Source organism: Lagopus leucura, unplaced genomic scaffold (genome assembly GCF_019238085.1).
Source record: "Lagopus leucura isolate 7727_CA_CO unplaced genomic scaffold, USGS_WTPT01 Super-Scaffold_100001, whole genome shotgun sequence".
In the NCBI taxonomy this organism is placed as follows: domain Eukaryota; kingdom Metazoa; phylum Chordata; class Aves; order Galliformes; family Phasianidae; genus Lagopus; species Lagopus leucura.
Genome location: NW_024962262.1, coordinates 55235398 through 55257674, shown reverse-complemented (window position 1 = coordinate 55257674; position 22277 = coordinate 55235398). Strand labels below are relative to the sequence as shown.

Here is a 22277-nt window from a genome sequence, read left to right as displayed (position 1 = left end):
CTTCCTATGGCGGTCAGTGTCACGTGATTTCTCTCGCAGCCAGTCAATAGTGTGGAAATCTTCATAAGTCCCAACGTCAGGAAAAGGCTCATCCAGAAAATCCATCAGGTTGCCAGAACCATTCATTTCTCCTGCATTAACCATATTAGGGTCTGTATATAGAGGGGAAAACAAGTTTTTCAGTAAATTCATGTAGCTTTGCCAGACATGTCAGAACCAAGTTTTCCAAAATCCTTCCACAAACCACAGACTCAAGAAAACATGGTTCAGGAATTCTAGTGGGCACTTACTGAAGTCTATGCATTACCACTAGGAAAAGTACACCGCTGAAGACTACTTTAAGAACTTGGCAAACTTCTAAAATCCAGCACAAAAAAGTATGGTGCCCAAATGTAGAAATACCACCTTTTTTTTGCAAATAGTGCCCCAAAACCCAGGATGGTTCTGCTTCTTCTGCAAAGTTAAATGCTTATCACATTCTGGAAGAAGTGCCCTACCTGCAGTGAGGTTACTGAGAAGACAAAGTTACTAGCTCAGAAGACAAATGATAATACACTAAAATCTACCACTTATCATTCATCTGGATTTTCAGACTGCAGAAATGAAAGCAGAGAACCATCCATGCCCATTGTCCTGAAGCCTCAGAAACTATACCTACTTCAGGTAAGTGTAGTTGACACCGTGTCCCATAGCACTATCCTGGAGAATGTGGCAGCATACAGCTTGGATAGTTGTACTCTTCACTGACTAAAGACTGGTTGGATGACTGGCACAGTGAGAGGTGGTGAATGGAGCTCAATCCAGATGGTGACAGGTCATGAGCAGTGTTCTTCAGGGGTCAATACTGGAACCTGTCCTGTTTAGTATCTTTATTGACAAACTGGACAAGGGGATTGGGTGCATTCTCAGTATGTTCCCAGGCAACACCAAGGTGGGAGGAAGTGTCGATCTGCCTGGGGTAGGAAGGCCCTACAGAGGGATGTGGGTTGGTTGGATTGCTGGGCTGAGGTCAATTGTATGAGGTACAAGACAAAGTGCCAAGATTACGCCTTGAGTACTGTGTTCATTTTTGGGCCCCTCACTACAGGAAAGACATTGACACCCCAGAGTACATCCAGAGAAGGGCAATGCAGCCCTCGGGATCGATTGTTCAGCCTGGAGGAGGCTTAGCAGATATGTTATTGCTCTACAGTGAGGTTATAGCAAGAAAAGGAGGTTATAGCAAGGTGGGGTTTGGCCTCTTCTCCCAGGTAATGTGTAATCTCCAGTGATAGGATGGGAGGTAATGGAATATTAGGAAAAATTCTTCTCAGAAAGAATGGTGAGGCAGTGGCACAGGCTGCCCAGGGTGGTGGTGGAGTCACCATCCCTGGAGGCATTCAAGAAATGTGCGGATGTGGCACTGAGGGATGTGTGGTGAGTGGGTATGGTGGGGATGGAATCACAACTGGACTCGTTGATCGTAGAGATTTTTTCCAACCTTAGTGATTCTATGAGATCCTCATCAGCACAGAATGAAGTTGCCTTGTAACTACTGTACCTCTCTTTCCCACTGAGACCTCAGAAACATTTGGCTATACACAAGAAGGACTGCCTCCTTTACAGGGTCAAGTCCCAAAGCATCAGGATACAGAAAAGGCTGACATCATTCCCAACGTAAGGAACCTTTAGTTAGCAAGAGAGTCTTTTAAATACGTATTTCAGGCACACAGGATTCAACCAACTTAATTTCATCCATCCAAAAGTTTGGTGTCTGAACTGTAAGAACTACCTAGGCTGCCTCTGGAGACAGAGAAGGATGTGTTACTCTAAAGAGTGATATAGTGTCATCCATCCTAAAATAGGTGTCTCGGTAATACAGTCTCCTGGAGAGTACCTACAATTTGCAAACTAAAAAGGTAAACATAAAAATAATAATAATAAAATAATGCAAAACAGAAACAGTGTATTAGACTACTGTCACCTCACAAGTAAAAAAACCAACACACACACAAGAAAATATACCAGAAAACTAGTGACAGATGCAGAATTTGAGTCTTAAAGAACTGATTCTGCAGGGCCAGTAATCCCTTGACAGACACACAGTAATTTTTGCAGGCTATGGATGAGGCTAGTGCAGCACTACAAACTGCAATCTACATTCCTCCTTCAGATATGGAGACAGTGGTTTCACGTGCAGAATTTAGATCTCTGAAGCAGTGAGGAAATCTCTCAATTCTGTTATTAGAACAGGGAAAAACATGGCAGATGAGCTTTAAATCATTCATGCACTCTGCTGCTGAGCTCAGCCTGCTTTATTTACTGCCCTTTTTCCACACATTACCCCTTTTCAACTGTTTGCTTTGAATCCCATCCATTTAATCTTTTGCCCCAGTGTTGACTCCAGGGATATAACAAGCATGAATAGTCAGCTCCACCAGTGTGTCTTTGCACCACTGAGTAGGAGGACTTTTTGGACTACACAGCTAATGTGCTCAGTCCAAGCAGCTGAGAAAAACATTATCTTACAGGCAAACAGCAGATCACCATTATAACTCTGTAGAAGTCCTTTTAAGTGTGCAAACTGAGAATCAAGCAGGGCGGTCTCAGTCTGGGGAAGGTGGCCAAATGCAGAGCAGGTGTCCCATGTGGTGCTGCAGAGCACAAATAAGGAGCCACAAGATGGAAGTGGTTAAAAAGAGGAGTGACAGTTGAAAATAGCAGTATTTAGCACAGCAGATGAGAGCACACTCCTGCACTAGTGAGAAGAATGAGAGTCCGAAGGTAGGATGCTGCAGCTGAGACCAAGGAGTTGAAGCTGCAAGTAGTCTCAGGTTCAGCATCTTGTAAACCATGGCTGGGGGCTGAAATGGGAATGAAGCTGGAACGAAGAGAAAGAATCAGACAGTGCTATTATTTTGTAGCTCACAGATCATGTCCTTCAACCTACTCTTCCTATACAGTGAAGAAGTACCTGTAAGGAACATGCAGTCCAGACTGCTTGCCTGAACCCAGGGAATCCTGCTGCTTTATAAAAAATGTCTGGAAATTATTGTGTTGAAAGAATTGGCAAGTTCTCCTTAACGCTACAAGAAAGTTACCCAATATGCTAGTTATACCACATAAAAAATAGCTTCTTAAGTATGCTGTCAGTGCCCAGCACATGACAGTTTTGTGATGGATAATACCAGGCCAGACCACAGGTACGTGAGTAATTACAATCTTAGCCTGAATCTAGCCCAAACATACATGCTGTGCAGCATGCCCAGGGACACAAGGAAGTGCTAGAGACTGCAGGACCATGGGAGACTCAGAAAACAAACTTTGAACTCTAGGTAGCGTTCCAGTATCTAGAAACTGCAGCTAGATGGATGATTACCTGCCTGAAACTCCATGCCAGCTGCCATGCTTTTGAATGCGGAGATGTGATGTCAGATTAGACAAAACCCAATTCAGGCTCCAACACTTTTAACTGAGTTGCACAGAGATCCCACGATTCTTACATGCTGGCACCATTAAGTACCACTATCTTTCTCCTTATTGGCAATTATTTCTCTCACCTTTCTGAGGCATCTGAAACAGTCTCCAAAGCTTCTTTCAGGATGGGTTAACTTGTCCTCTAGAGGTTCTTGCAGAGATATTTCCATTCCTGCTAGCAAAACTACAGCCTTAGACTATCAATTTAATTATGGATATTTTAATCTAATACACAAATGTTAAGGGCAAATGAATGTCATCCAAACCTAGACCACAGCCAGCTGCACAGTAGCAATCCACTCTCATGACAGCAAAAGTACAAATACTCAGAACGTGTGTTGTCTCATCTAGCATCACAAATCTGCACGAGACTCTGGACACTAGAATCCAAACTCCTTTTGTAGCTGATGAAAGAGAAATGCTATTCAGAGGCAACTTATCTCACGTATTTGAGACATTCACATTATTACGAGATGATAGATTGTTCCCTGTGAGCAACAGTTTCTGTTCACAGATCACAGAGACATCAGAAGTAGCCATTCTTGCCTCATTAATTCAGAAGAAAACATTGCAATATCATTGCATACAGAATTAGTAACAAATACAACTCTTAGCCACTCCTAATACCCCAAAATTTGGATACTCCAGCAAAACCTATATACACTGAAAAGTGTTGAACGTAGTTATGTTGCTGAGTGACTCTTGGATATGCATGTTGTCCCTTTGTAGTTCCACGTCTCAGATGTCGTTGCTGTTCTTTCAACTACTTTTCCAGATGCTGATGAAACAATTTGTGCAGCAGCAAATGTTTCCTGCTTAATCCCCTATTCTTTTCTAATAATTCCTGGCATTCATTTTGCTTAGGACATGCATCCAAAATTTTCCCTGAGTAATCTGCTGTAGCTCCAAATGTATTCCAGGAGAGGTAGAAGCCCATAATTCTGTGGGATCTTAGGGTCATTATCCCCATCATTTTGTCTTTATTGACCTTGAATCACATCTGCCATTTCATTCCCTGTGATTCAGCACGGAAAGAATTTTCTTCAGCTCTTTATCACTGAATAGCTTAATATGTCTGTAACTGGAAGTTTTAATCAATATTCTGCTCTGTCAACAGTAAACTGATTCTTGATAAAAGCTGAATGAAGAAAAATCTGTTGGAACCAATAAACTTGCAAAGTGTTGCATGAGAGGAGATTGAGGCAAGGATCAAAAGTACAGCTCAACTATTAGTCCATAGGACTTGATGTTGGTATAAAACCGGATAATTTTTGAGGAATATCTGAAAGATCCCATATAAAGAAAGCAATACATGGATTAGTGCAGACAGTTTGCAGGAGCCACAGTGAGCTGGCTGGTGGGCTGGGACGTGTCCAGGAGCACAACAGGTACCATATAGATCGTAAGCATAGGTCTCTTCTATTACATTTACTCCTTTTTATTATTTTTTATTTTTATTTTTTAAGTAGTACTGTCATACGTAAGGTCATGCTTTTTTTCTGCAGGTCCCACAGTGAGTAAAGTCATCTTGTGATTCAAATCAGCTGTACGATACACAGTAGCTTGGAGCTAAGTTTTATGGAAAAGCGATAAATTATGTTTATAATAGAAATGCTGACAACCTCTGAACTAAATGTAAAAGCTGCAGCTAGAAGGGGCTGTATCAGTGAACTGACATTGTAGGTATTACATTAACTGACTGTTTTGATCTGAAATACGTTTGACATGGCAAGCACAGTCCAAAACATCCCATGGTTCAAAGAAGCTGAAAAGTACACTGATGGGAAACAACAAGCTGAACAGTCATCAAAGGAAAAGTCCTGGCCCTCGCCTATTGCTACTAGATATGCTACGGTCTCCTCATCCTGTTTTCTGTTTTAATTGGACACAACATACAGTACATTTTGAAATGCATTTCTAATAAGTTTCAAGTTACTTTTAACAGATCACAGTTACTGAATTACTCCAACACTTACAGTATTTCTAGCAGATGAATGTTCCCCTATACACTTTCATCTTTATGCTGTTTTCTGTAAAAGCAGCAGCATGGAGTTTGCTATGTGAAAAACAACCATGCCAACAGCAAAGCACACCTCTGTCAATGACTCCTCTGCTGCAGCATGAAGAAGTGGATGTGGCAAGAGGCTGGCGGGAGAAAACAGAACCCTAAACGCCTGCTGCAAGTTTCCCAATCTATATTTATTTGTAGTGACTTTTCCTAAGTACATGAAAATCTCCAGGTCTTATTTTACTTAGGATCTGATTATGAACAGTGCAATCTTACTGGTTTACCAGCTGACAATCACATAGAATGACAGATGAATTGCCACCCTGTGCTTGATTTTAGTACTGAATGCTCCTAGTATTGAGTGCTCAAAGAAACCAAGCATGGTGCTCCAGCCTCATGGCCAGCCATGCTCCTTGCCACAAACTGCTCAGCGTGACCTGAGCACAAGCAACTCATCTGGAGAGCTGAGTGCCATGCTGGCAGCTGGTCACTACTGCACCAGCAGAGTGAGTTGGAGAAGTCAGCAGTCAGAAAGAGCCATAAGGGAATGAGGCTGAGGCTCACACTGCAGGAGAAGGGTCCCAGAACAGAGCACAGTCACATCAGAAGCCTTCAGTACTGCCTGGCAGGAGAAAATAAGCTTGATAGAACAGGGTGTCAGCATGCACAGGCATTATGAAGTTGCCTTGAAATAAATTAAAGTATAGCAAGATTACTAGGGGCAAATATGCCTTTTGGGGAGCAGTAAGAGCACAAGGTTTATTTAGTTGGGAACCAAAAATGCCCAGGGGCATTTCTACCTCCATCCCCTGCCACACAGAAGATGACCTAGAAACAGCACATCCTCCAAGATATAGAAGGAGGTAAATCATCACCCAACAGCATCTTACAAGAAAGATGCCTTCAGTAGAGGCAGGCTGAACCGTGAGTAAAACGTGCAGTTTTCTTCAGTCTGAAAAATATCCATGAGCGATACAAGGCTATTCATCTTGAGAGCCTCAGATTGAGCAAGGCAATCCATTTATTGACCCTCTGTTTTAACAACAGTGCCTTAAAAAACACTGGGTGAACTCAGTCACAGGCCTTTCTGGAGACATAATGTGGCATGAAAAGAAAAAAAAAAAAGAAAAAAAAACCAAACAAACCATAGAGCAGTTAAATTGGGAAAATAAAGATGGATAATAACATTGGCAAATCCTTACAGTCCTTACTCTCTTACAGTTCAAGGATTAATGGCTTGGTCCCAGCATATGAGTAAAGCATGCTGTGAAACCCTGCCATCTCCTGCAGCACAAACACAGGCAGACTGCCATATCTGGAACATAAATTTAAAACACTGCAGCATGTTACTGTATGGCCCCATCACCACACATTAAGGAGCTTTCTGCTGTGGTAGCATGGGCAGGCTACATGCAGCCAATTTTGGATGCGTGGCTTTACCCTGAGTAACCTCTATGGAAAAAATGATGAAGCCACAGCCAAACTCAGCAAGCACAGGGCAGCAGATCACAGGGGAGAGGGGCCTGGGAGGCAGAGGGGGGGGAAATATTTGGGATAAGCGGTGGAAAACTGAAGCACAAAAGTCTCCTCCAGACTGAACCACAGTCTCCGAACACTCCCTTCAGCCACCGCACGTGCTAAGGGTACGATCACAGCAGCAACATGGGAGCGGGCCTGGAGCACAGGGCACGCAAAGCCTGGGGCACAGGGTGCAGGGCAGCATGGCCCGTTTGGAAACCTGGGCACCCCATGCGCCCCACAGCTGGTGGGAGCTATAACAAATAGCCCTTGTGGCAGGGGACATAGCAGCTACAGCAGAGCTAGGCCAGCTGCCCTTAACCTCCCGAAAGGCCTCCAGGCCATGGCACTAACTCTCAGCACTGGAGGCCTGAGCACCCAGCGCAACCCAGCTCACTCCTGGAGCGGGTCTCCCTTTGGAGGCAAGTTCCATTGGTACGAAACATCACGTGTCTGGTCTCCACTCAAAGTTTCTTGGAAAATTTGAGCACAATTAGTGCAGCTGCTGAGTTATGTCAGGAAGGGTGGGGGCCAGGGGGAACCTAATTCTTTCCCCAAAATGTCAAGTGGAATGTTTACGCACGCATTGCTCAAAATGGGTTCCATTGTGAAGAAAAATACTGCTAAACGTACTTCCATTATTGCCAGCAAGCTTTAACAGCCCCCCCAGTAAATGTAGCCGCTAGCATTGATGTCAGGGCTGTGGAAACGGCACAAGCGTCATTACAGAACATAAGTGGTCTGCATTTCTCAAACCAAGCTGAAAAACCTTTATTAAAGGATGTTCCTCCACTGACATCCCACCAGCACCACAAGCCCTGCAAGTAACAACCCAGCATACCTTGTTTTTTTGAAGAAATTTATCTCCAGAAATACTCAAAACTCACCTGGATGCTTTCCTGTGCAACCTACTGCCTCAGCAGTGGTTGATGTTCCAAGAAGTTTGCTTGGTTTGCAGCACTGCCCTTTGTTTCCTCAACCAGAAAACAACAGTATTAACAAAAATAAATTGGTTTCCAGGAGGAAAAAATATATATTCAGAAAGAAGAGAGTTGCATTTTAATCCTAAAAAACCATCCCGTTAAATGGTGCATTTAACACATTAAATAAACCTCTCACTGAAAACATTTTTAAGCTCTCAGCTTAAAATAAAGCTGGTAAACCTGCTTTAGTGGAAAAGCCATTAATGTGTTCTGCCATGTCACTTCTCGTGATTTGAGTGGAGGCGGTGAGGCACTCCAACGCAGATGGAGGTTTGTGTTTTTCTGACAGGGCACTGGTTTGTATGGCAGCATTTGCTGCTGGTGGGCTGCACGCATACAGAACAGTGACTTCATACCTCCAAGCTCCTCCACCAGCAAGATGGAGAAAACCCACCCTTGTTATAATGCTTGAGAGCAGCATGTTAGAAGTGCTTTAGGAACAGCAACCTGAAGGAAACCTGCCAGTCTTCTTTGTTATCTATGTTAGGTCATACATGATTGCTGGTTCTTCTGGTCTAGAGAGGAAGAAATCTGAGCAAACCCAGAACCTTCTGTGTATGCATGCATTTGTGCTGAGAAAAGCGTTAGACTCCTCATCTACAACCTGTCCCAGTTTCCCTGCCTGTTTGCTCCACGCTGACCATCCAACGCCATCCCTGGGACCCTCTCCAGTCCTGCTTTAGAAGGCCCAGGCTGCTGCCTCCCTTGGCAAGGGGATGGGCACTACCAGAAGCCCGATGGAGCAGTGCCCTGAGTGAAACACAACATGCCTGGGCAAGCACAGCCTTCCCACCACCACTATTTCCAGAGTTGCCATTTTATAAAAAATAGCTGCTAAAAGACTTGAGTCCTTCAATTTCAGAGTTGCCCCAGCATGTGTTTAGACTGATACCTTGTCCAGTGTTGCACAAAAAAGCCTTGACTCAAATCAGGAGCCCAGGAAAACAACTGCTTTCTACGAATCTCCACACAGCACTCAGATACGCTCAGGGCTGGTGAACAAAACATGTTGTGTCTGTAACACTGGTTTGCAGCAGCTGGGGGGTTGTACTCTTCATGAGGGCAAAGGGCCATGTCTGTGCATGGCGAGCAGGAACCGAACTTGCTGCACTCCTAAGGCTAGAAAGAATTGAGCCAGCACTCCTCCTGATGCCTCAGAGGAAGTCAAAAGAGGAAATTCAGCACTGGTGCCATCAGAACACAGCCTTCTATCTCATCAAATGACAGGCTTGTATTTCCACTGCTTTTGAGGCTTGATCTTGAAAAAACAAAGATTCTATTTGAAGAAATAATAACAAAGGCTTTCTGTTTCTAAAAACTGCTGTCTTCATTGGTTCCAGAGTTTCATTGCTACTGCTGTTCGCTTTGTTTTCCATATTTCTGACACAACCACATACCTTATTACTTGAGACTGGAACGTACCTCCCTCCAGGATGTGCAGCCTACACACCAACATTGGAGATGCAAAATCTCCTCAGGTGTTTGGCTTTGACCCGAGCCATGTCACACTTCAATGATGGGAAAAAAAAAAAACAACCACAAAAACTTGAACAGAGAGGAGGATTTTCAGGAATAAGAGAACATTCTGCACACCGTGACTGACGTGCCACCTGTCTGCCTGTCCTCTATGGAGCTGCAGCTGAGTCACCCTCCAGTCTCTTTCAAGAGCGCACGTTTATTCATCAGAATTCTTAATGCAAAAATAAACAAGCACAATTTCACTTCTCTGACTGGTATGAATTCAAACATGAATTCAGCTTCTTGCTTTTACCATTCTACCATTCGTATTAAGGACAATAACAATGCAATGCAAATAAATAGCCAACATACATTTAAAAATACATCCGGAATTTTTTAAAGAAGGCCATGCAAGCCACTCTCTACAAATTTATGTCTTCATGTATTTGTATTGTAGGAAAAGAAAACAGACTCTGGACTTTGCCACAGAAATGCCCCCGTCCAAAAAAATCCGTTCAGTGGGGATTTTTCAGCCTTTTGAGCAGCTTGTGTAAGAGCTGAAAATCTGCTCGTCATCTACTATGTCCTTTCTGGAATGTTATTTTCCACATTTATATTGGATGACAAACGATACCTATCCTATACTACAGCAGATCATGTAGGAAACCTGTCGGACTGGGTACTTGCAAACCACGTCAGCAAAAATTAATGAAGGAAAAGCCTCTTTCCCCAAATACAGCTGCTAACCCCCTAAGCAAGTTAATCCTCATATCCTTTTTAAGCTCAGACACATCTCTCTCTACAACAACTTCCTTTAGGCAGCCGTTAAGGTAAGAAAAAGCCCACAGCAATAAGCCACAAAACTGGCAATGCAATGAAAACGGTGCTGCTGGTCCCTCCTCTCTCTGCACGGCTGCATGATGATGGCTGCTCCGGCAAACTGAGCTCAGCATACATATGAAGGAGCCATATCGAAACGCAGGGACAAAAGGCCTTCCTCGGCTTTAAGGCTCCAGCTGGCAGCCTTTCTGCTGGAGATGTCAGCTGGAAGAGCAGCACACAGCAGGAAGCAGCCTCTGCACCTGCAAGCCCTCTGCTCGCAAAGAAGCTGTTCTGCCTTCTTTTCTAGCAGCAACTCTGCCTAACAGAGCCGGAGCCCCAGGATGGCAGTGCAAAGCATCTGGCATGCTAATTTGTTGAAGAATTAATGTTGCTTACCTGCAATTCAACATCATTTAGCCCAGTCCCAAAGATTTCAAAAGCATCCTTTCTTTAGTGGTATGGCTGCAAAGCACTGATGTCATGGGGAGGAAGCAGTAATAATCATGTGACTGCATCCTCCGTCTATAGGATATCTGATAGGAGAGGGGCAGAGAGACAAAGCAAGCTGTAATCCTGCAGGATTACACTGCAAGCTTCTTTATCCCTCCCTACCTATTCTTGAGCACTGCATTCTTGAGCACAATACCTGGTGCTTTTCTTTCCCCCTCACCTGAGAAGCGGTTGCTTTTTTTCTTTACAGAGAGTTCATAAAATTCTGCTGCAACAGCACTAACAAACACATTTTTCATGAAGAAAAAGCAATTTATAGACTGTACAAATTAAGATGCATTCCTATTTACCATGCAGCAGCACCCAGGTGTTGTAATAATCCTATTTCATCTTTTTGAAATATGTAATCCCAGTGGCCTGGGAGTCAGACAAACAAATTCCACCATCCCTTGCATTTTTCCTTCTCCTCACGCTCCATTTCAAGCTTAGCAGATTGATTAACCCTCCATAGCCAAGCTTTGCAAAATGACCCCAGAGGCTCAGTCCCTGACGTTATCTTCAATCTCCACCCTGTTCACCCATTAAATCATCCCACCTGCACCCTTCTGCCTTTTATCTGTGAAACCATTGCTGCTTGAAAGATCCTCTCTTCCTTCAAAACTTCGGCTTAAATCCTCCTATCAAGTGTTTCAACACTAGAACATCATAAAATGTTTTGTTCAAATGCAGTGATTATCTTTCATCATTTTGCTCAACCGCGCATTACACGCCAGCACTGTTTTGTTGCATTTTGTTCTGCTGTTGTTATACCCTGCAATGTACTGTATTCAGGCTCTACAGCAAAATAACCATGTTGAAAGTTGATGGTACAAATGTTGCACCCCCCACGAGGATCATGCTGTGCAACACAGGGTTATTACTATTCAAGAAGACAGCATACGAACACTTGTGCATGAAACCTTATTTCAGGACACGTGCCTTACAGCTTGGTTCATCTTATCCAAACTCTGCACAGACAGCTTGTACACTTGAGGGCATTCAGGGCTGTGCTTTGTATTATCAAGCAGGTGCACAGGTAGGCAGAGGAAGACCTTGTCCAGGCACACATGATAACGCCCATGAGTGACTGAAGGCACACACATGGTTTCCACAAACCTCAAAGGCTGAGGAGCACAGTTCCAGAAGGTCTTTTTGTTCCAGAGTGCTTAGGCAAATACCTGGGGATGCTCTAAGCAGACAGGCCGGCCCAACAGAGCAAGTCAGTTGGTACAGAGTGCACAGAATCTTTTCAGAATGGCTCCACAGCTCCACCAAATCTTGTCTGCAAACCAGAGGAAGTTCCTGAATTCCCTGTTTCTCATATGGATTCCACAAACAGAAGCCACATTTTCAATTTTATTATGAAACCTGAGCACTTCACTTGCCTCACCTGAAATTCCCACATCCTTCTGGAACAAGGAACATGCCTTTAGAAAAGAGATTTGATTATGCCCTTTACATCGTAGCACAGATCACATTTCTCTATTGTTCGTGCATCAGCAACAGCTGCAGACCTACTATAATCACATCAGGAAAGTGGAGAAAAGTGAAAGAACTTCTTGTCAGTGTCTGTTATTTGTGCCCATTAGAAGCAAAATTAATAAGCCAGTTGAATTCTGTGGAGGAAGTTAAACACTGGCACTTAATTTTTTTCCTTGATAATTTATCTGCAATTTTCCTTGATCACTTTATTGAAAGAGTGTAGGGAAAACAGCAAGCAGCAATGGATTAGTCAGATGCAATCATAAATACTTAGGAACTTTTGTGTCATAAGACACATAACAGAACATAAATACCATGTCCTAGACACAAAATAGCTATTAAATGCACTAACCAAATGAGAACAACGGTATTAACCTCCTTTTTCTTCCTTGATAGACTTACCTAAATTCCCTTCCCAGTTTTCCTCATCTTCCTACAGATGAACTCACCGAGTCTTTTGCTGAATGCATATTTCCACTTGGATAGTCTGGCTGTCATAGGGACAGAATACCTAACTTACTATAGAATATGTCATTCTATAACCCAGATTCTATTTCCAAGAAGATTTTAACTTCCAAGAATGCTGAGATGTTCCGAAGTACAAGCAAGTCACTTAGCTGATACACAGAGAGATTCCAAAACCAAATCAATTTCATGCTTTGGTATTTTCTTCCAATCTTAGTGAGTCAATCAGGTAGTCTCAGGAAAAGGGAAATAAGTGTTCATATGCTGTTTTGGAAAAAAACAAACAAAAAAACCAAAGAAACGAAACAGTTCTTCCTTTTGCTAGCTTGCAGTTTCTGAAGTCCCTCTGTAAATATATTTTTCTTCTCATAGTCCCATGCCTCTACTGTTAGAAAAGAGATGGGATCCAAAACAAGCAGTAAAACTCCCTCCTCCCTAAAAACACAATTCAAATCAGTTTTGCATCATGCTGAAAATGGACACAGAACATGTAGTTCATCTAACTGCTAAAAAAAATCTGCTCTTTATATATAGCACTTACCTTGAAATTTTGCAAAGCACTCACACAAAGCACTCACAGCAAGAAATATATACAAGACTTAATTCTTATATCAGCAGATCCATACCAACCTACCCATTACAACTTTTGTAGCTGATCCTGATGGTAGCGAGACAGTTGGTATTCCAGATGACTATTTCAAGCAGACCATTTTAAAAATAACCTAAACTCTGTCATACCCTTAACGCCTTGCAAATCCTGCACAGAGAAAGGTGTCATGTGTCAGTACTTCCATTCTGACTGTGCTCCTGCAGCTCAGGGTAGCAGAGAGCAACGACAACAACAACAAGGGTCTTTCTACAAATATTAAGGTGGAAAGCGCCAATAAAATGCAGCCTAAAAATGTTCATGTGTGTTCTTTTGAGTGGTTTCCGGATTGGGACTGGTCATGAACTATACTATAGGAATAACAGTGTCCAAACACAAATCTACTAAGTAAGAAATCCTGCTAGGAAAAAAAGAAAAAAAAACCAGACAACTCAGTGTGTGGTAGAGGAGCCAGCCAGGAATTTGGAATATTCAACCATGAGCTTTAGATACAGGTGTCAACTCATTGTGAGTAGTAACCACATAGGAAAACGTACCCGCCATTCTTTACGCTCCGCATCCATTTCAGGTCTTCAGTGTAACCTCTCTAGAATCCCTGAATTCACAGATTTCCTCTTTCTTTTATTTGAAAGCATTCACTGTTACGCAAATATACAATGTCTTTATGAAAGGGTCACAAACGTGGCAAATATAAACCCCTGAAACAATGTCTTCTTCTGTGGCATTGAACAGAATTCTATTTGTTTATGGCAAATTATTTTATTTTGTAGAAGAAATACTTTCAAATAATACAAAAATGACACAATCATACAGAACTGTGACAAAAACAAGAGAGATGAATACTGAATATGATAACTCATTACCACATCAAGACAGAACTTGTTACAGTAGTCAGAATCACAGACTCACGAGATAAACTGATGACGTCTCACAGCGGTCACTAATTAAAAACACCAACAGAACTCCCTAACAGAGAAGCCACCAGACATCGTCCCTTTGTTATATGTATATGGTCAGAGATCAATTTAGGGTGGGAGGAAGGTTCCCAACCCAGCCCTTGCACAAGGTGGGTCTAATGCAACCAGGCTGCCCTGGACCATACCCAATCAAGTCCTCGATCCCTCCATGGACAGAGAGCTCATAACCTCTCTGGGCAACCTCTTCCAGTATTCAGACACTGCCATGAGAACACGGTGTTGTCTATTCTTAGCACAAAGCAAGTATTTCTGGAAGCACTGCATGGTAACTTAGGATAAATACTACTATGAAAGGGCCTCCACTGATCATGAGACATGAAATTCCGACCAACTGATCATTTCAAGTAACAGGCACCTGAAAGCTTGCTGTCCCTAGACTTTTACCCAAACACTAACAACTTGTTTTTTATCTGTATAGTTTAAGTACTAGTTTAAAATTAACTGTCTTTGCTAATCATCCTCATTGAGTAATGACTGAGATTTAACTCCCAATGTCCAATACATGTGGCCTCAGATCGAGCAAATAAGAAGCAATTCAGCTTCACTTTCAGGTTTTCCTTACTTTTGACACACAGAATACAAGCTCTTGATACAAAGAATGCTTGCAAAATATTTTAAAGTACTCCCATTGATCAGAGGTTTTCATGAATCTGCTTAGTTTCTGACTGCTGCTGCTTTGGTTTCTTGGCATAAAAATTTGAAGCCAATCTGACCTGGGCACATCCCCTTGATGAAAAGAGAGCACGATCTTCTTTCTAGGCAATTCTAGCAATTTGCAAAGTTAGTCTTGTGTTGGGCACCTCTTTTTGCAGGTAATGCATAATTAGAAAAATACAAGAAGCTCTATTATAGTAGCTTAGTAAAGAAGTATTTTTACATACTTGCAGGATGCAAGGACACAAAACTGGCATTCTCGGGAATGCAGAGCGACAGTCTTTCACGACAATGAACAAGTAAAATTATTTTTACCAGATCTCAGCTCATCCAACCAGCAATCAAGTGAGCTATATCTCCCAGAATTGTAACTTCCTCCCCGGAAAGCGTCACTGTTCAAAAGAAGTCACATGCAGTAACCTCAAAGCAGATCCTTTAGAAAGAATACGTGTTTAAGCACCCTTCCTTACAGCAGCTGCTTTCTGAAATTAGCACGTATTCCTGAATCAGGTCAGAATCTTGAAACTGTAGGAATTGCTATATCCCTTTAGCACTTTAGCTAGCTCACAGAGCTCTCTTAACTCCCTTTCCCTTAAACAGCAAAACAAAGATCTGTCACCCTTTTCCTTCCTCCGTTTAAATTGAGCATCTAGTTAAGAATATAAAGATATTTTAGAGACAACCAAAATGAAAACATTCTATTAGTGCACAGTAAGAACATGCAAACGAATTCTGCAGCGTTTAACGTCGCTTCTAATCACTGTTAAACACACTGCAGGTGATAATATTTTGCTATGACACAGACGGTGCTAAAGGATACAATGTACATAATAAGCTACAGATAATAAAGCTGAAAAAAGTGACAATTTTAGAACATAGTATTTTCATTTCAGGTATCAGAAACAAAACCAGCTCAATGGTTCCATTCTACTGTATGACAAATACTGAAGAACAAAATTTCAGTCTTAAAATACATCTTAAAGTAGGTATTTTCCTTCAAGGAAAAAAGGCACTATAAATAAATTACACTACAGTGAATTTGCCTGAACTCACTTTGTTTCTGTCTTCCAGCCTTTAAGTCAAATAAAACAGCATAAAAACTGTACACGCTCTTAACAGGATAGTCGATCTTTTATAAAATAAGTTGTCTTCAGAGATGTCAATTTCACAACAAGGAAAAACCAAGCCTTGTTGTAGTCGCTATTATAAAATATATATATGTATATATATTTATATATATGTTTTTGTTTACTTTTACTTTTTTTCCTTTTTTTATTTTTTACAAAACGTGTATATTAGCTTTTGCACTTTTCTTTGTTTGCTTTTTTTTTTTTTTTTTTTTAAAGAAACTTGGCTAATCTAATAACTTCATTAAAATAAAAGCGATAAATACTTCATGTTTACAATGCAACATGTCATACATCATCAGCCGGCAGAGGAGGTATGTTAATCCTTGGTCTTGTAAAAAATGCTATCTTCTCTCTGTGATCAAAAAAGATGAAAAGAAGTCAGACGTATGTCATAGAATCACAGAATCATAGAATGGTCTGGGCTGAAAAGGATCATCTAGTTTCATCAGAGATCATCTGGTTTCAACCCTCCTGCTATGTGCAGGGTCGCTAACAGAATCACACAGAATCTCAGAATGGCCAGAGTTGGAAGGGACCTCAAGGGTCATGAATCTCCGACCCCCTGCCACATGCAGGGCTGCCAACCTCCACATTTAAATACTAGACCAGGCTGCCCAGGGCTCCATGCAATCTGGCCTTGAACACCTCCAGGTACGGGGCATGCACAACCTCTCTGGGCAGCCTGTTCCAGCACCTCACTCTCGCTGTAAAGCACTTCCCCCTGATATTCAACCTAAATCTTCCCTCCCTGTCCTGCTTTTCCCAACCCCTTGCAATAACCATTTCTTTACTCATTATTTCTTACTACTTATACACCGACCTCAGGGCTTACTTGAGTACAAGTAACTTACACAAAACCCTCACTGTATACTTTTGGAAGCATTCCCCTGAACACAATTAGTAGTTTTGAAAATTTAGGTGCAAAGTTTATAGAACTGGACATCAACTACAGTTCACTCTAAAAAGGTTCCATAGGACCTAAGTCCTCCGTGCAATGCAAAGTTCACCTCTGACATTTTGCAATAATGCCTACAATAACTACAATGAAGACAACATTAAGATTAACCTTGCTTCTCTATTAGGCAAACAGTATATGCTGTAAAGTAACTGTCATAAGAAATGGATGTGTGCACATAAGGTGCAAGAATGTATACAATCAAATTGTCCTTCACTTCATTTACCTCATTTTTATCAATTTCCGATATCATTTTATAAGCACAGAAGTTCAGTCATTACCAGAAACAAATGATGTAAAAACAACCCTAAAATCCCCATTCTTCTTAATTCCTCTCCACATCTGTGAGGAAGGCTTTTCCCTTCCCAATATTACAGAACGGACAAGTTTTCTGCTTAAGTGTCTCTCATAAACAAATTCTAAAAAATCTGAACATTGTGTAAAACAGTATCATGTAAAACTGTTGCTGATCTTCCTCCCATGCCTACACCCACCCTAAAAATATTTTTAACAATTAAAGCCAAATTCTTCCTGTGAAGTGCACACTGTTTATACGCAAACTAAATCTAGGACACACACTACATGAAAATAGATGAACAGGAACCAAAGCCCAAAGAAAAGGCTTAAGAGAAAGCTGGAAGATTATTGAGCAATTTTCAGAGAAACAGTGTCTCTAGTAATTTACATGCATGACACTGAACAAACTGTTCAGGCCTACAGGACAGCACTGAAGAGCTGAGAAATCGTTTCAACTTCACAGTAGCCAAGCTAAATTGAAAGAATCACCCCAGGTACGCTGTATGCACTTGAAGACTTCTTTCCTCACACGTTTTAGAGCTGTAAGACTGTAATTTTACCTTAATTTTGCTTTTTCACCACTGCAAGTAATTCATAGGAAACTTCATGAGCTCCAATCACTACGTGGTTAGAAATTACTGGCTATATTCAAGATACACAGAATTTGAGCTAACTGCTTTAGAGAGCTTTAACTTCTGTAATGAACTGTTGTTATATCAGTGCACATTATCACTCACCTAAAAGTCTGCACCTGAATAGGCTCCTTCTGGTTTTTCCCACGCAACTGGTATATTTCTTTTGATGCTTTCTTTAGCATCTTTTCAGCTGCTTGCTCCTGGTGATGTTCAAATTTGGTCTGCCGTGTCTGAAAACGAGACAAAGAATAGAATGCTAATAATTATAACGTGAATAAACATAACAGAAAAATACTTAGGTTTACATGATGGATTGTTTCTAATCACCAGAGTAAAACCACACCACTATATTATCTGAAATAGCTGAACATTTAAGATCTACAAATGCAAAAGACTAATAGTACTATTTAATTTAATAGTGTTCTTCACAAAGATATGCATTAAATTAAAAAAATCTACTGCACATTGCTCTCTCAAGTAAGACCTCAAAATGAAGCTAGGCTTACCCTGCTTCTGATAACCAATAGCTGTTTGGTTTGTTGTAATGCTTCCTGCATTTACTTTCTTTCCCCAAGAAGAGCAAAAATACTTAAGGAACATTTCAAATACTTCTAAAAAGTGAAATATCAAATTAGCACAGTTTCTTTCAGTAATGAAACTGCTAAAGTTCAAGCCATAAAATATCTAAAAGAAAGTGACATTCTCCAGTAATTGTTTTCAAACACACAGCTGGGTAACAATCAAGGCAATCATTTCCATTGTGGTAACTTCAAGAACACAGAGGTAACATGAATTATTTGGATTTCAGTAAGAAGTGAATAAATAAATAAACAGGTTCTTTGCAGAAGTTCTTACAATCAAGAAATTTTGAAATGAAATGTTTCTAAACAAGTTGAGTGCATGAGTAACTTCATGTTAGCTTACCTGCCTCTCTGCTTCCTTCAACAAATTTCGGAATCGCTCATCCCGAAGGACCCAATGGGGCAGATCTGTCTGCCCCCTGAGCTGGGCATCTTCCAGACGCTGTCTCAGCTCCCTTAAGACACATATCTCCTCGTTCAGCTGTCTCTGTCTAGTTCTGGATGCCTGGAGATCCAGCTCCAGGTCTAATGATGTCCTTGCCATAAGCTCAGCCAAAGATGATCTGCAGGACTGCTGAGTTATTAGGATTCAAATACAATTCACAGTACATTATTCTCAACATGGTGCACTGGTATATTTTTAGGTACATAATGCATACATTTTATGTATGTACTTTACACAAAGCTTTTCCTGATGCAAAGATTTGGAGAGATTATTTATACCCCACAGTGAAACGTTCACTAGCCGTAATGTGTTTTTTTCTGTACAATATACAACTTTTTTCAATTAATGCTCTTTACTACATTCCTTTACAGTCTACCTTCAGCTTATAAATATTTAACTAATTTAAGTTTATAAACTAAACTCTTATATAATGAAAATAAGCAAAGGCATACAATATGAAATACCCATAACTGAATAACGATGCTAGAAAACAACACACTGAGCAACAGATTCACTTCAAAGGAATTTACTCGATATTAGTTTTAAAATACATTCTGAATCAAAATGGAAGGCACAGTCATCTACCTACATATACCAGCAAGAAATCAGTATCTGCTTACCAGGCTAAACTGTAAGCCATTTATCAACATCGTATTAACTTCCTACGTGCCCTTCTATCCCACTTGCTCTGCATGGTGGGTGGAGAAAGAACTTAAGCTATTAGAATCATAGAATGGCGTGGGTTGGAAGGGAACTTGAAGTCTACCCAGCCCCAACCCGTGCCATAGGCAGAGCTGTCCCCCACTAGATCAGGTTGCCCAGGGTCCCATCCAAACTGGCTTTGAGTGCCTCCAGGGACTGAGCATCCACAATCTCACCCCAAAACACACACACACACAAAAAACAACCCACAAACATTTTTCTTGTTTATAAGCTCCCTTAAAGTATAGGAAGGCCACAATGAAGTCTCGCTGGAGCCTTCTCAAGGCTGAATAAGTCTAGCTCCATCAGCCTTTCTTTATAGATGAGGAGGTCCAGCCTTTTGAGCATCCCTGTGGCTCTTCCCTGGACTTGCTCTAACAGCTCCTCATCCTTCCTATACTAGGGCCCTCAGGTCTGGATGCAGTACTTAAGATGGGGCCTTATGAGGACAGAGTGGAACAGGACATTCAGCTCTGACCCCTGCTGACGATTCCTCCTTTGATGCAGCCCAGGATACAATTGGCTTTTCAGGCTGCAAATGCACACTGTTGGCTCACATCAAGCTTTTCACCCAACGGAACTCCCAAGTCCTTCTCTGCAGTGCTGCTCTCAAGAAACCCTTTTGCCAGTTTGAACACAGTTTTGCCCCAACCCAAATGCAATACCTTGCACTTGGCCTTGTTAGAATTCACTGAATTCTCATGGGCCCACCTTTCAAGCCTGTCCAGATCTCCTTAGTTCCTGCAATTTCACACACTACTGTTGGGCCTCAAACACCACTGTTTGCTAGGCTGCATGGCAAGGGAGCAGGATGTTTTCCCATCATTCATACAGACTTCTGTGGGTCTGCATTCTGTATCATAAACTAGATTTTAGAAATTTAAGGAAGTTTATGTGTAAATCAATACAGATCTAGCGCCAGTTAAGCAAGGTTTTGTCTTTACCTTGTCTTTTCCTCAACAATCATTCACAATAACGTTTTACTTTCCTATGTCTACTTTTCAGATTAAAACAAAACAAACAACCAAAACAAACAGAAAGCAACCTTGAGCTACTGACTGCATTACATAAGTCTTGCATGTTACCTAAAAAGATCAGAACAAATATGCTTATGTGTAGAAGTACCACTGTTACATCAGCTTCAGTGAAAACCTATTTCCCAGCCATACCTGCTTATATCGAAGAGTGCGCCTCTCCAATGTATTCCGGACAAACGGTGATTTCCTTGGCAGAGTCGAGCTGTCACTGTCACTGCGATACAGCTGAGTAGAAAAGATATTGAATATAAAGCTTGCTAACATATGCATTCAGAAATCAGAACTCTTTTTTTCTTTTGAGTTTTATTACAAAACAAAAACGCTGAAATTGTGTAGTTTTAAGCAAAATTTTTTTTTCCATTTCAATCACATGTTTGCCTTTAGCTATTTATTAAAAAGAAATATATATAATAGAGCTCATATTGAAAATGTATAGTCCACAAACGCACTGTATGCAATATAAATTACAGGGCTAAACCAAAAGATTCATAGAATCATAGAACGGCCTGGGTTGAAAAGCATTACAATGATCATCCAGTTTCAACCCCCCTGCTATGTGCAGGGTCGCCAACCACCAGACCAGGCTGCCCAGAGCCTCATCCAGCCTGGCCTTGAATGCCTCCAGGGATGGGGCATCCACAGCCTCCTTGGGCAGCCTGTTCCAGTGTGTCACCACCCTCTGTGTGAAAAACTTCCTCCTCATATCTAACCTAAACCTCCCCTGCCTCAGTTTAAAACCATTTCTCTTCGTCCTGTCACGATCCACCCTTGCAAATAGCCATTCCCCCTCCTGTTTATATGCTCCCTTCAAATACTGGAAGGCCATTATGAGGTCTCCCAGGAGCCTTCTCTTTTCCAAGCTAAACAAGCCCAGTTCCCTCAACCTTTCCTCATAGGAGAGGTGCTCCAGCCCTCTGATTATATTAGTGTCCTCCTCTGGACCTGCTCTAAGAGCTCCACATCCTTCCTGTGCTGAGGGCCCCAGGCCTGGACGCAGTACTCCAGATGGGGCCTGATAAGAGCTGAGCAGAGGGGGACAATCACCTTCCTCTCCCTGCTGGTCACCACTTTATAATGCAGCCCAGAACACAGTTGGCCTTCCGGGCTGCAAGTGCACACTGCCAGTTCACGTCCAGCTTCTCAATTCTTGGCTTAAAAATTACAATGGCATTTTCAAACTCAAGCTCTTAGGAAAGCTACTTAGGAAAGACTGCAAATAAAGTCACGTGCATTCCACCAATATAGCAAAACCAATACTGATACAGCAATCTGCAATACTGAGAAACAACTCTGTAAAATGAACCACTAGCTCAGCATCACAGGTTGCCAGATAAAGGAGCTTAAGATTTAAGTTACGGTGGGTTCTTTAATTTTAGCAGAAATAAATTTCAGGTTTAAATTCTTACAGTGATCAGGAACCAAGGACCTTTTCCCCCCCCACCTCAATGTTTATAATCAATGAAACATCCATTAGCATCAAAAAATAGTATAAGTTTCTTGTAATTCAAATTTTAAGAAGAAATTATCACAAGCACACAAATACTCATGTGAAGGCGTCTCTTCCTGTCTTCTTTCT

At 41.5% G+C, this 22277-nt stretch overlaps 2 protein-coding genes across 13 annotated transcripts in view; both read right to left on the bottom strand.

Moving 5' to 3' along the window:
• The window catches only part of CLCN4 (chloride voltage-gated channel 4), a 39542-nt gene extending 26138 nt beyond the window's left edge, over nucleotides 1-13404 (bottom strand). The window contains exons 1-3 of one of the 8 annotated variants that reach the window (XM_042867457.1): nucleotides 13316-13338; nucleotides 11913-12016; nucleotides 1-152 (exon numbers count right to left, since the gene is read on the bottom strand). In XM_042867457.1, coding sequence (XP_042723391.1) covers nucleotides 1-144 — 144 coding nt within the window. In that variant the 5' untranslated portion in view covers nucleotides 145-152; nucleotides 11913-12016; nucleotides 13316-13338. The other 7 variants (XM_042867451.1, XM_042867453.1, XM_042867452.1 and 4 more) reach the window with 7 other exon arrangements.
• A 623-nt stretch (nucleotides 13405-14027) lies between these two features.
• The window catches only part of WWC3 (WWC family member 3), a 98047-nt gene continuing 89797 nt past the window's right edge, over nucleotides 14028-22277 (bottom strand). For 3 of the 5 annotated variants that reach the window (XM_042867306.1, XM_042867304.1, XM_042867305.1), the window contains 4 exons: nucleotides 20834-20926; nucleotides 18861-19091; nucleotides 18039-18166; nucleotides 16230-16401 (listed from right to left, as the gene is read on the bottom strand). In XM_042867306.1, coding sequence (XP_042723240.1) covers nucleotides 16335-16401; nucleotides 18039-18166; nucleotides 18861-19091; nucleotides 20834-20926 — 519 coding nt within the window. In that variant the 3' untranslated portion in view covers nucleotides 16230-16334. Of the gene's footprint in view, nucleotides 15312-16229; nucleotides 16402-18038; nucleotides 18167-18860; nucleotides 19092-20833; nucleotides 20927-22277 lie in introns of those variants that run through there. The other 2 variants (XM_042867302.1, XM_042867307.1) reach the window with 2 other exon arrangements.